The following is a 13,258-nucleotide window of genomic DNA, read 5'->3' as shown; positions in this document are numbered from 1 at the left end:
TACACGACAACGGCATGGAGGAGACGGCGATATGTCTCTTTCTGCAAAATCTTCTTCATCTTGCTGAGGTTCAAGCAATATTCTACTGAACGCCCAGAGTCAGTCTGGTTGATGTTGAGGACTTTCTTCGAGATATCGATCTGACACTCGAAAAATATGCCAGTGAGTTTCGTCGGAGTTGTATTTCCCAAAAGAAAATACCTGAAATGTGTAGTGCAGTGTCAAACTTGTTGTGAGTGGCATGCTGAAACGACTGTCGTTGTAGACTGGACAGTGTATTGGAAACGTTCGCCGCGTGCTGTATAATCTAACACCAAAGACTCAATTTGTTGCAAATGTTTACTTTTCTAATGATAAGCAACATGTAGACTTGTCGAACTCTGCAAGGCAAACCGGACACTCAATCGAATTCCACTGTAGGAACCCCTTAGAGATAGGGGTTTCTCTAACATGAGATAGCTAACATTGTACAGTCAACCAATAGAATGTTAACCATAAAAAAAAAATGGCCCAGTGCAAGAGGGGCATAACTCACTTTTTCAACAAACAGAGTTAGAGAGGAATAAAGGTTTTAAACGCCTCTAAATTCAATTTGTTTGTAGTTAATGGTTTTATTGGTAAAGGGTAATGTCATAGATATATAACATGTCATCAATGAATGTTATAATTATGAAATCGTTTTTATGTGAATTGAAAAAATGTGGAGTTACGCCTGTCTTGCACTAGCATTTTGACCAAAAATCATCATGAATTACGCCCTTTATATGGCGTAACTCATCACATATTCCTTCGTTTATGCAGAGATCAATTTTCTGTTTTTCATGAAATATTCATGAATAGCGTCCTTATTATAAGATGTTTTTAAACTTTGATGTTTTGACATTTTGCCTGTGAAAAACAAGCGTAAGTACAGAGTTACACCCTTACTGCACAGACTTTCTCATGCAAACGGGGCGTAACTAAAGTTGCATACCTATGGCGACATGAGTTATATTGACAATTTCTGCTCGAAATTTTTACAAAAGAAGTATTTCACATTCCTGAACAAAAATGTATAAAAAACTCAATTTTTACCAAAGCATGAGTTACTCCCCTCTTGCACTTGGCCATCAAAGTAAATTAAACCCTGTTGCTTTGATTCAGGGTAACACTACACAGGGAACCACTGTTATATTCCTTGTCTACAATGACTGCACTAACAAATTGAAGAGGACCTTTATTGAAAGACTGCAAACTATTAGAACACTTACTAGTTACCTCAGTTTAGAGGGCCAGTAGCAGAAGCTTTTGATAATTTTTTTTCACTTTTTCTCTTTTTATTACAACTACATTCTTGTTCTACTCTCCAAAGCATATTTGTAAACACAGTATTCAGCTTGTCAACTCAGCCTGTACATGTGTACACTTCATCATTATAGTTGACAAGTGAATTCTGCTCTGAATGAGAACTCAAATTTTAACAATAACAGTGTATCATACATGTTTAGATGCTGTGTTGACAAGCTGAATTGTGTTCTACAAACTAGCTCTGAAAGACAAAAGTGCACAGCTAGACAAAAGACTACACAGATTCCTCTGAGGTAATATAGTCCAACACCACCATTAGTGGTTCTGTTTCTATTTCTGAAAGACAATCTTGGGACGAACCTTCAATCATAATCATATGAGGTACTGGCCCACTTTTCTTCAGGTGACTCCACCAGCAGCATTTTATTGAAAATACATGTGATGTTGAAAAGGTATCGCAGACAACACTGCCCTCATCCTGCAGTAGCGGCTTTGTTTTTTATGAGAGATGTCTTTCAATATGATGCAAAATTAAGAACTGTGATGAGACAAAGAAATACCAAAACTCCACTTCTGATGATGATCTTTTTGTCAGGTGGTGGAAAAGGCTACTTTTGGTATGATTACTTATGTACGTGAGTAGGGCAAGTTTTGTTCCTTAAATAAATTGTGATATTTTCTTCAAACTCATATGAAACATTTGTTGCATGTGTGACCATTCACAAGACCAAAGAAAGTTGCCCTTGTCTAATTGTATAGCTTACAACCAATGAAAATTTGAACTTCATATTTTGACATAATGCAAAAAACCAAGTGTCATACCACAGTTACTCTACCCAACAGTAACCATGGTCACACTTAATATATAATTTTTGATTTTGGTTCAGTTTTTTCTGCTGCTAGGTACAGGTACAATATAACTTCGTCGCATGGTTCATAATTTTGAAGTTTTACATATCAGGGGGGCATCGATGACATGGGGAATATAATTTTCATCAGACTAGGAGGACAATTGAAACACCTCATGGGTCAAAGTTGTGAAGGACTCCCTAGCTTATTCCTCAACTGCAAATTTAATTGAAATCTTTTCTCGATTCAATTTATCACCATTTTGAAAATGATGTAATATCAAATTTCAAAGAAAAATACAGATTTATTTGAAATGGTAATTTAGCGCCAAAAAAAAAACCTTAAGCTAGTCAAACCTAAGCCCATTGACTCATGTTCTTGTATTTGAATAAGTAATGTCTGCACTACATTATGCACAGTTATGCAAAATTGAAAAAAAGCAAATTTTGAGAATTTAGAAGAGAATAGTGGAAAAGCATACACTTGAAGCCTTGACCAAGTTGAATGCCAGAAGAATGATATTAATGAATTGCCATACACATTGAGTACTGGAAAATTCTGAGAAGATCTTGAACTGGTAAATATTCACAATGTGTTATCTTATACAATGTTGTACAGTCTGACTGACCTAAGACCTGTGCTTGTGATACTCACATCGATTCTGTAAAATTAGCATTTTAGTCATCTGTTTGAAAGTTGAACTTGGAGTTGTATTGGTTCACTTATGCAAGGCAGGCATCTAAATAAGGCTTATAGCTTGAATCTGTAAAATGTAACAAGAAACATATTTGGGTATTTCCTCATAGAGGCCATATTATTTTACATCATAAATAATGTACAATTCTCTGTCGGAAGAATTCAACCAAACAGCATAACTGTTTCGTCCGAATGCTTTCAAGAATTGAGAAAATTATCCTTGTCTGCAAATCAAGACAATTTATTTATCAACAATGGCTAAAGTTCACTTGGGTCAGAAATTAAATAGAATATTTCACCCCTTACAACACCATGGTTTGGCCCAACCCCACTGTTAATCAATGGTGAGTGTGGGCCTGTACACTGGGAATGGGGTGAACAGTTTAAAGTGGCATTTTAAGAGAAAGGTGACAATTAGGATGCAGATTTTTTGAAAAGAAGTGTCATTTAGTAGAATTAAGTGTCTTTGTTGGGGAGAAAGGACAAGTAAGACAAAATTATTACGGATGCATTAAAAAATTGTGTTTCCATTGATTTTTCCAATGGAAATAGGGTAAGTTGGTTGGAAACTTTGTTTTTATTTTCATATGGGTGTATACCCATCCCATTGGTATTACAGATTGATTTTTTTTTCTGTTTTTGACCTCTCCTCAAAATCTTATGCTACCACAGTACCAGTAATAAGAAGATGCATCTCTCATTCTATGGTGACTTGATGGGACAGTTTTCAAGAATGTAAAAGAAACGTGCAATTCCGCCCGAAAATTGGCTGTTTGGTTGCAATGTGTCTGTCGTATGAAATGGACTTTTGAGAGTATCTAAAAGCAAAATTAATTTTCTTTATATCCCCGTTTCATCAAGTGAGAAAGCACGTTTAACAGACCTCTTATACTAGTAATGTCCCTACCTTGCAGCTGAATCGACAACGTGTCCGCTTGGAGCATTTCAAATGCACTGTTCTCAATTTGACTATTTGGCATTTGGGTAAACTACATAGCTAGCTGCTGTGCCGGTGGTCCTCCACAACCGTGCTGTGGTGTATTGATCGCGCTCGGGTCAGGGGTCATCACCACAGCATTCGGTCGATTTCCTTTTTGGGTGCTGGCTGATGGAAAGGTTATGTGGGGACGTCAAAATGATCCACACGTTACGGGCCGGTAAAACTCCCTGATTTGTATGCTGTACATTCATTTTAGAATGTAAACGGCTATGGTGGTGTCGGCGTGGGAGCGAGCCATGGACGATCTCCGGCCTAGGAGTTCTTGGTGGTGCGGTGGTACTCAAATTAACGGGCTTTAGAGATGATGATGTTGAACACTGTCCTCTCTGTCTGTATCACATGACACAGCAAATTGTCCATGAGACACCATTCCTTTGGCGAGATCGATAGATATAACTGCCAAGTCACTATTGTACACACAGGTGTCCGGAGTTGCCGGTGTACATGCACAGAGAGAGATCTCTCTCTATGCATGTACACCGGCAACTCCGGACACCTCTGATTGTACAGTACAGTTCATCATGTACTACGAAAATGGGGGTTGAAAGGTCATGTTTCCCTGTACAGCGCCCTCTGACAAGGTGAGAGAATGGGGGCGGGGTGGGGCAAAACATATCCTGCTTAGCTCAAATCAGAAAAAGCACAGAGCATAGGAATAAGAAAAAATGTTCTTTTGGCTTCCTTTTTTCATGATAATTTCGTGGCAAATATAATCACAAAATGGTAGGTTGTAGTAACTGGGTATTCGACGTCGTATTCAATTTTGCGTGTCACTTCTATTGTTTGCAAAGGCGATATGGGGAACTTTTCTCTGTGCTGTTTTCTTTCTATGGCTAGAAGTTCAAAATTCGAAAGTAGTACTCGAATTTTGCCCCATTCCGTTGGAAATGATAAATATCAGGGCTTTATTCTTGTGAATACTGACTGTCTCATGAATTTTATTTATGTAACGTGATAAAGGAAAAGTAGCTGCACACATCGCCTGTACTATTTGTGTTGTTCTCTGTGTTCGTGTTTGTTTTTCTGTTTTTGGATATTGGTGTAGATATAAGTCATGGCGAGACCTGGCCGTAATCAATTATACGTACATACCACAACTCAGTTTACACATGAACTGTTTTTCTTAAAAGCTGTATTTACCAGCCATTACAATCCCCTCTCAGAAATTAGCAACTTAAATGATAGTGTATTCCAAACAAGAAAAAACAAGACCAGCTCAGTACTTCAAAATTTATTTTGAAACATTTTGCTTGACATGGTTTTTATACTTTGATATCCTCGACAACAACAAATTGCAATGTTTGTTCTCTAAAAACGTAAAGAGCAAAAACTGCATATCTGATGCAAATAGATACCACATCAAATTTCCGAACTTAAACAGAAATTCTGAAAGGTCTACTTGTGATACACAAACACAAAAAACCTTAAACTAGAACAGGATGTAGTATGAATCATTGACTCAATTAAAATCTTAAGTGACCTTCTTATTTGCTGACAGTGTCTTATAGAAAGTTGTCTAAACACAATTTTCCAGTATACAAACTACCGTACCCCTGGGGAAAATTTAAACTACTGACAATGGACTGTCAACTGTTCATGATGACACGTGCACGGAGCCCAGCAACAGTGGCGACATTTCTGGAATAAAAAGGAGAAAGACAATCTGTAATTGCAGGTAGCATGCGCCTCGAAAGTAAAAGTATTAAACTTTTGCTCAAACTTTCCACCGTAATTTCAACCATACTCTTTCGAAATCAAGGATAAAAATTGGGGGTCACTGTGCAAATTTTGGTACTAGAGAAAGAAATTACAAACAGATTTACTGATATTTGAAATGGCCGCCATCCCTGTGTTATCTTTGATTTTCCAACAACTAAGACGGAAATTTTTTTCTTACTCCAACAGCTTTAAAATGAACCCCCCAGATCAGAAAAGAATTGTAAAATTTTGAGAGTCTGAATAGCTGTCCCCGAGGAGTGTTATACCTCAAGATAAGGAAACGGAATTCCTTGCAGGACCAGTAGCTGTAACTTTTGATTATTTTTCATGATTTTTGTATTTATGTTATAAACTACAGTGTCTTGTTTTATTCCAAAAGCATATTGACATATACAGTATTCAGCCTTCCAACTAAGCTATCGATTCAAAGTGGAACTCAAATATAGTACAATTATAGTGTTTTACACCTATAAATGATTATTTAAAAGCTGTAAAACTGGTGTTTATAGCTTTGCACAACGAAACAAGAAAATGTAATAATAACAACTGTGTGAAAAACGAACCAAATTTAGTAACAGCTAAATATATTGTTTCACAAACTCCTTTCCTTCAGAGAGGATGTCAAGTTGCGAGTGGGTTCTCTTATTTTCCATGTATCCATTCGAATGCAGAGAAGCTGGTACAAATTTACATCAAAAGCATTGATATGCATAGAAATTCAATAAAAGAAATGAAAATTACTTGGAGCTTTGAATACAGACTGGTGAAAGAGCCATGCATATAATTTGTTCAAATAAAATCTCAAAGGACAAAACTGCATGCTAACAAACCAAAACCAAATATTTCAATTGACTATCTATGGTAATGTATCTTGTTACAGTGTTCTCCCCCGCATATAATGAGAGTGGCGGTGCTGACACGCTTACAGCCACGCCCGGCACTACGCTGACGAGTCGGACTACCACACTGATGACACGGTCCCTTTGTTTGTAAATTTTTCATTTTCACTGACATTTGTTGTTTCAACGTTCTCTGAATTGCCCTCTTTCGGCATATTTACAGCTTGTTTTTGTCTGCAGTAGTTCAATTTCAAAGGATCTGAATTTCGAAACTGTCAATAAACGCAATTTGTTGGTGCATAACTTACAAAGTTCCTAAAGCAGACACGAAACACACTCTATTTCTCTCACTGCGAACTGCTATGCATCATCGATCGGAAGTTATCACTGAGCGGATAGAGGGACTGTGCGCGTGCACTGGGTCTTTGATTCAAGCAGTCCCTTCTAAATTGAATCTTCCAGTCTTTGCCAATCAGCAGTCTTGTACAGTAAGTATTTGTCAATGCTTACAATGCTAATGCTTCGTTGCTGAGTCTACTTCAGCTATGAAATCCACCTTTCTATTGGGCAAAGAACTCTCCCTTCAAGCCGTACAGAGATGTAAAAATGGCAGCTGTTTCAAGCTAGCTGCCGTCACAACTATCAATAACGGTCCGATCCGCAAAAATTGTATAGCATTACACAGAATAGGAGATGGTTTCGTTTGAACTGCTAATGCTTGCAAAACTGTGAAATCGTGGTAGATTTTCTGAAATATTAAACCATGCCTCAGGCAGGAGATGTGGTTTCCCCTGAGGAAAGTTGTGCACAGCAATGTACGAACGTTTGCAATAGGAGTTCAACGTACCATACTGCAACTCTTATACTCGTTACAGGGGCCAAAACAGCATGGAGAGGGTTTTAGCTTTTCATTTAGCCCTTTCCATTACTCTTTCCAACTGTTCACAAATCGGCTGACGATGAGATACATGCCCGCGCCCGGGATACATGCGCTAGAATCGCACGCATACATGCGTACGCCCATGCTCAGACTTTAAAGATCAGAAGGTTCATTCGCCTGTGATCATAAACAGCCGAGCGGAAAATTTCCTTTAATGTTTCAAATTGTTATTTGTTAAAACTATAATTACTTGACACGGCGAGTCAGCAAAAGGTGAGAGAAAAAAACATTACTTATGTCTTTGTTCAGTAGTTAGAAAATACATTTTTCAAAGAGAAAAAAATAAAGACGGTTGTTTTGAAGTAATTTGCAGTCCTCATTCATCCAGATAACAATCCCTGCATTGGTTCTGATGGTGAGTCCTTTTTTACCCGATTTTTTCTGACAGAAAGGCAAATATGTTATAAACAAGATCCAATAGAACTGGTCTTTAGTCTATGGATATGCCGAAGGCTATTGCATGTTACATTTCTCATAACACCGTATAATGCTGCATTTTGAAGGTATCGACGGTAACCGCGGGTCACAGGTTAACTTATGTAAATTAATATGCAAATTATTATGCTAATTAGCTACCACTCTGGCAAAAATTTCTGGGGAGAAAACTGTTGTTACATCACATATAGAATGATAAGTTCATAACTACGAAGAGTGCTTACATTGCAGTGTTCCTCACAACGTCCCCGGCATGTGCGACACTTCCTGCAGTGGTTGCGTGCTTGACCATTAGTCAGCTCGGCCAATTCCCGATCGCACCATGAATACACTTGGACTTCTTCACAGTCGGGGTCTCCTGGACAGAGGAATTTACCAGGGATGATCTTGTACAGTTTGACCGTGGTATCGCAGCAGTACAACTCAATATCGGTTTCCAGGCGTTTGCGGAGCTCATCTTCAGTCATCTGAAGGGGGAAGGGGAACACACAGATTTTACTGAACCAATGTAGAAAGCATCAGTAGAAATATATTTTGGATGCTCAGATTTGCACAACACGTTTTATTCCATCACTTAGTGAATTTCTTTTGAACTTCAATGATTTTAACTGCCCTGTTTATGTGATAATTGAAACCTTATTATATCTCCCCATGTGCTTGACATGGGGCCCGGGTGTAGCCATAATGTGTTTTCTTTGTACCTAAACTTTATATATGAATAATCATCATGAGGTGGAACAATGTAAAGTTATTTTCAAGAAAGGTTAAGCGTACTTATCATGTTTAAAACTCAAGTTTTGAGTTGCAAATAACTTTTCATGTATTTTTTTTACTACTTCTATTCTATCCTAAAAAGTGAGATTCTTCTTCTACTTCAGATATATGCTAAGGCATGTATTACCTATTATAAATATTTTATTATTGATAACAGAATTAAGTCCCTACTGAAATTCATTTGTCGATGAGATTTTGCTTAGAATGCACAGTATTAACCAAGCTAGCTAAACATCTTGTATTCAACATACTTAGGGAATAAGAATAACAAAACACACGACCAAAATGTACAGCTCCTGACTAATGGAGCAAACCCCTTTTGTCTTCCCAGGTACATACCATTTTGAGTAGGGGTGGCCAATTTAATAAGTTGGTGATCAATTACATCTTCACTGACGTGACATGTTCATATGATAACAGCATAGACTATAGCTCCCCCACCCCCAATCTACAGTATATGGTTATGGATTAGACATGTTGATATCAAAATTTGTGTCACATGTGCCAATGATGTTTCTTTACTTTCATTTCAGCTTGTTGGTCATCATGTCTGTTTATTCGCTTGCCAAGGTTTCTTATCCGGGCAGCTCGATGCGCCCTGTAGTTAGTGGGAAGTAAACGGACCCGTGCGAACGGACGATGGTCTGTTTATAAGCACAGTTGCGAGTGGAGTGATACGTACCGGCCGCCGCGTACTATGCATATAATAATTGTTATATGCATAGTACGCGGCGGCCGGTACGTATCACTCCACTCGCAACTGTGACTCCACTCGCAACTGTTAAAAGAGCCTGTTATAAGTAACTTACATGTTCCATGTTCTGCATGAGACAAATGTCTTCTTTGCACTTCTCAGCATCAACTCCATACTCAGCCATGATCTTCAACATATTCATTGGATTACTGCACGCTGAACATTTACACTGCTCGTCACATGCATAGCCGTTTTTGTTGCAGCTACATCGCTTGGTGGTGCAGTTGTTCTTGCAAGCACACGCTTTCTTCTCTTTGGTCTCAGAAACTACTTCATCGATCTTTCGCTTCTTGCTAGGTTTTGGTGCTGGTGAGGCGTAATCTGCCAATGGTAAAGTCAAAATTTACTATACAGTGTCCGTGTTGTGATTCATAACTTATTGACTGAAACATTGAATTTAACCCATGGTCTGATACACACAAGCCGCTATACTGTAAACCTATCTAATCTGTTTCTTACGTCAACGAGCTAATCAATCTATTCGTATAGCAGTTCAATTCAAAAGAAACGGGTCTTATACTCTTATCAGATGAATTAACATTCTTATCTCCGTTATGCAATTAATATATGGTTTTCCCGCTATTTTTTACATTTTTGAATGGAAAACCTTCCTCAATACCAGACATAAAATATGGTTGATTGGCCGTGCTGCTCCAAAGAGACGCGGGACCTTGTCAAGTGTCCTGCCACTGAAGTACCCAGCAGATTGTACATCCAGCGAGACTGTCATTCCAAGCAAATGCCGATTGATGTTTCGAATATCAGCAGTGAAACACTAGATGAACGGTTACCTAGCTCAACGTTGTAGAGTAACCGTGCTTGATGTTGTGTATTTCCAATTGTGCAATTCGTACACTTTAGACGAATGAGGACTTTTACCAAGTTCGAATAAATGAATGAATGAATGAATGAATGAATGAATGAATGAATGAATGGACTACTGTGTGGAATATGACCAGGTCTGAGAAAGCAATCAGGAGACGAAGTCGTATAATATTAAAGGTGACTACTAAGTAACTTTACTAGACAGTGCTGCTGACGGTGGCTACATACAATCTTGGAGGTAGACATTTAAGCATAAGAGACCGTGCATAGAATCCAGTGACGTGAAGTGTCTGATTCGGGAAGGCGAGGCTTCCCGTAAATAAAGAACTTTTGGCGGGAAAAGTGTCTGTGAGTCACGAGAAAGGTACATGATGGATTAGTCATATTGTCTTAGCAGATGGAATCTCAGGTTGGTAAAATAAACATTGATAGTGTAACGGAATTCTCGCGTTCGGTGTACGATGATATCCATGTGATGCCAAGCGTTTCGCGAATGGTAAAAGCTGAGAAATCTCTCGCGAAACCTCTATATAAACTTGCTAAATTCTAAACCGGTGAATATTCAGTTGCACCCTAGATGTCTGCAAAGGCGACATTCATCAGACATCTTGAGAACGTTGAATAAACTTAATAAGAAAAGAGTAGGACAGAGCTGTTACAGACTTTGTAGAGTTTACTTTGGAGTCGTCTCCGTAGCTGTCTGGCAATACATATTTCAAATGATGGATAAACGCATGAAGCTACACGATATACGTAACTGAAAGCGTCAAGATCCCCGACCGATACCTCACGTGAAACAACAGTCATGACAACAGGAAGCGGTGCCTCAAAGCTTAAATCTCAGAAGGAATGCTGAGTATCTATAGTAAGACACTGTACAAATAATGACGTAAGATTTCCTATCAACTCACCAAATACTGATTGCTAACATTGCTGAAATGTTTTGAATGTGGCTTACAGCACAACACGAGTGGAAATCTGGAGATATTATATTCTCTTGAGATAAGTGTAGCCTAATTCAGGACTACCTCCTCGGTCTAATAAAGATTGTTGCTATCTCGTTGACAAAAGGATGTACTTTCTATCACAGTGTTAGTGTTAATAGTCCCATGATGAGGGACACCAAAACCACCATACACTTGTTACAATAACAAAAACAACTCACCGATACTGTACAACTTGAGCAAAAGGCGTGCGAGATATCGGGGTTGACTGATTTGGGACATTGCGTTGACTGGCGTAGAGTTCTCTATATGTAGGTTGACTGCGAGTACTTCAGCAGCTCTGAAATCGTGGTGGCAGTTAAGTTTTGGGGATGTACACTAATTTTTCGGAGATGGCGCGAAAATTTGTAATGGTTCGTCATGAATATTCTATAGGGTGCACTATTTTAAAGTGGGGATGCCAGGGTCTTATATTTAGCTGGCGTGCACTGTTCATCGTTTGCCGACACCCAACGACAAGTGATAAAAGATAAATGACGTACATATAGCCATGGACGTAGAATTCGTTCATGGTGCAGCATAGGCATTCCAAGGGAATCTATTGCGTTAAAGTTGAAAAAACAAAGAAACAGAGTGCTCGTCTCAGTACCAGACTGAGTATGAAACAGCTTCAAGTTGACATCCCCTTACGACCGTCATGGTCGAGTCACAAGTTTTCCAACTGACCAATCAGAGACGCCGGATTGATCCGCACCAAACCACCAACGCTCGTGCAAGTCATGCAAGTGGCGGTAACAACATAGATCTCTCCAAGGATTCAAAAAGACACTTTCCCCGCAAAGATAAAACCAAGAAATTACCATTTTAGCCTGAGGTATAGTGAGTTAGTTGCGCGAAGAGTCTAAAACATAAAGTGGAACTATCTCAAATTCATGTTTTTTTCATGAAAAATTGCCTCGACTTTAAATAATGTGACTCACATAGTGATGATCGGTATACCCACGGTCCCTCTATACCATGGACCCGTTCTCTTTACGTCCATAGATATTCCAAAAAGGAAGTACAGTGGATTTCTTATGTTTCTATGGGCTTCGTGTTGTGTAGGAAAATCAAAACAGCTAGCCCTAGCCCTGCAAAGGGCCCAGAATGAATACTATTATACAGAAAATATCATGCGGGCGGAAACACGTATGGAGCAGTACGTTTAATTCAAAATTGGGTAAGTCAAAAAGGTAAAGGATCAGGCATTGAGGTAGAAGCTTCTTCTTTCATGTTCACGGCGATAAACTGTTTCGAGATCCCTCAGTAGCAACTGCAGTCATAAATCCGTTTGCATTTTTCGGGAAGGGGGTATATGCTTGCAAAATATTTCATTATTATCTCGCACTTGATTTTACGACGATTTTGTTTTCTCAAAATCACAACCGAGAACTGTGTTTTCTCACTCTGCAACTGCGAGAAATCGAATTCTCGCAATCAATCTACTAATTTCTTGCTGGTATATCGTCAAACACGAAGCTAGTGCATCTTATCCTTGGATTTTTAAGTCCTTCATATTGCTTTGTGACAAATTCCAACCTAAAAAGATAGAGGGCAGATGATATTGTGTGCATTGTCATTTCGCCGTAAAACCCTGAAAGTTTCCTCAAATATGACGTGAAGGTGTATTGGGAAACAATTTATTGCACAAACAATGAAGATGCGAGGAGGTCGATCTAATTATCAAACGCGCCAAGAAAATTTGGAGTCGGCATTCTTTCAGTAGGTTATTCTGTAGAGAAGGGATATTAAATCTTATCATTTTACTTTATACTGGCATGGTGACATCACACTATTGTAACGCATTGTTCCAAATTGCGTTTTTGTACCCGAGACTCCTATGAAAATTTCCAGAAAAAGACAATGTAATTATGACGTTTTTCTTGCATTTCTCCTTGTCGATGGAAATGGTTGCCAATGATAACCACGGTCCCTTGTGGAGGAACCGTGGAGTATCTCATGGATGGCCCCCGTAAGATTCCTGGACAAGTGTCGGGCCCTTCCAATCATGATTTCTGTGAATAAAGACTAAACTTGCAACCTTAACCTCATTAAAGAAGAATGCGCCTCGGGGATAGATATCTGGACTCTCAAATTTTTGCAATTCTTTTCTTATCTACCTCTGTGGAGCTCATTTTAAGTTTCCCCTCCATGCTG

The 13,258-nt window shown here is 38.7% G+C and overlaps 1 protein-coding gene across 1 annotated transcript; it reads right to left on the bottom strand.

Moving 5' to 3' along the window:
- Positions 1–5,061: 5,061 nt before the first annotated feature.
- LOC139141927 (uncharacterized) lies at positions 5,062–11,471 on the bottom strand. Its single transcript, XM_070711690.1, has 4 exons — positions 11,284–11,471; positions 9,349–9,614; positions 7,990–8,232; positions 5,062–5,470 (listed from the first exon to the last, which is right to left on the bottom strand). Exons 1-4 carry the CDS (start codon positions 11,342–11,344, stop codon positions 5,402–5,404), a joined length of 639 nt encoding a protein of 212 aa, XP_070567791.1. The 5' UTR covers positions 11,345–11,471; the 3' UTR covers positions 5,062–5,401.
- Between the last annotated feature and the right edge of the window lie 1,787 nt (positions 11,472–13,258).

This window comes from Ptychodera flava, chromosome 10, assembly GCF_041260155.1.
Source record: "Ptychodera flava strain L36383 chromosome 10, AS_Pfla_20210202, whole genome shotgun sequence".
Taxonomy (NCBI): domain Eukaryota; kingdom Metazoa; phylum Hemichordata; class Enteropneusta; family Ptychoderidae; genus Ptychodera; species Ptychodera flava.
The sequence above is the reverse complement of the archived record's forward strand: the minus strand, read 5'-3'. Positions and strand labels throughout refer to the sequence as shown.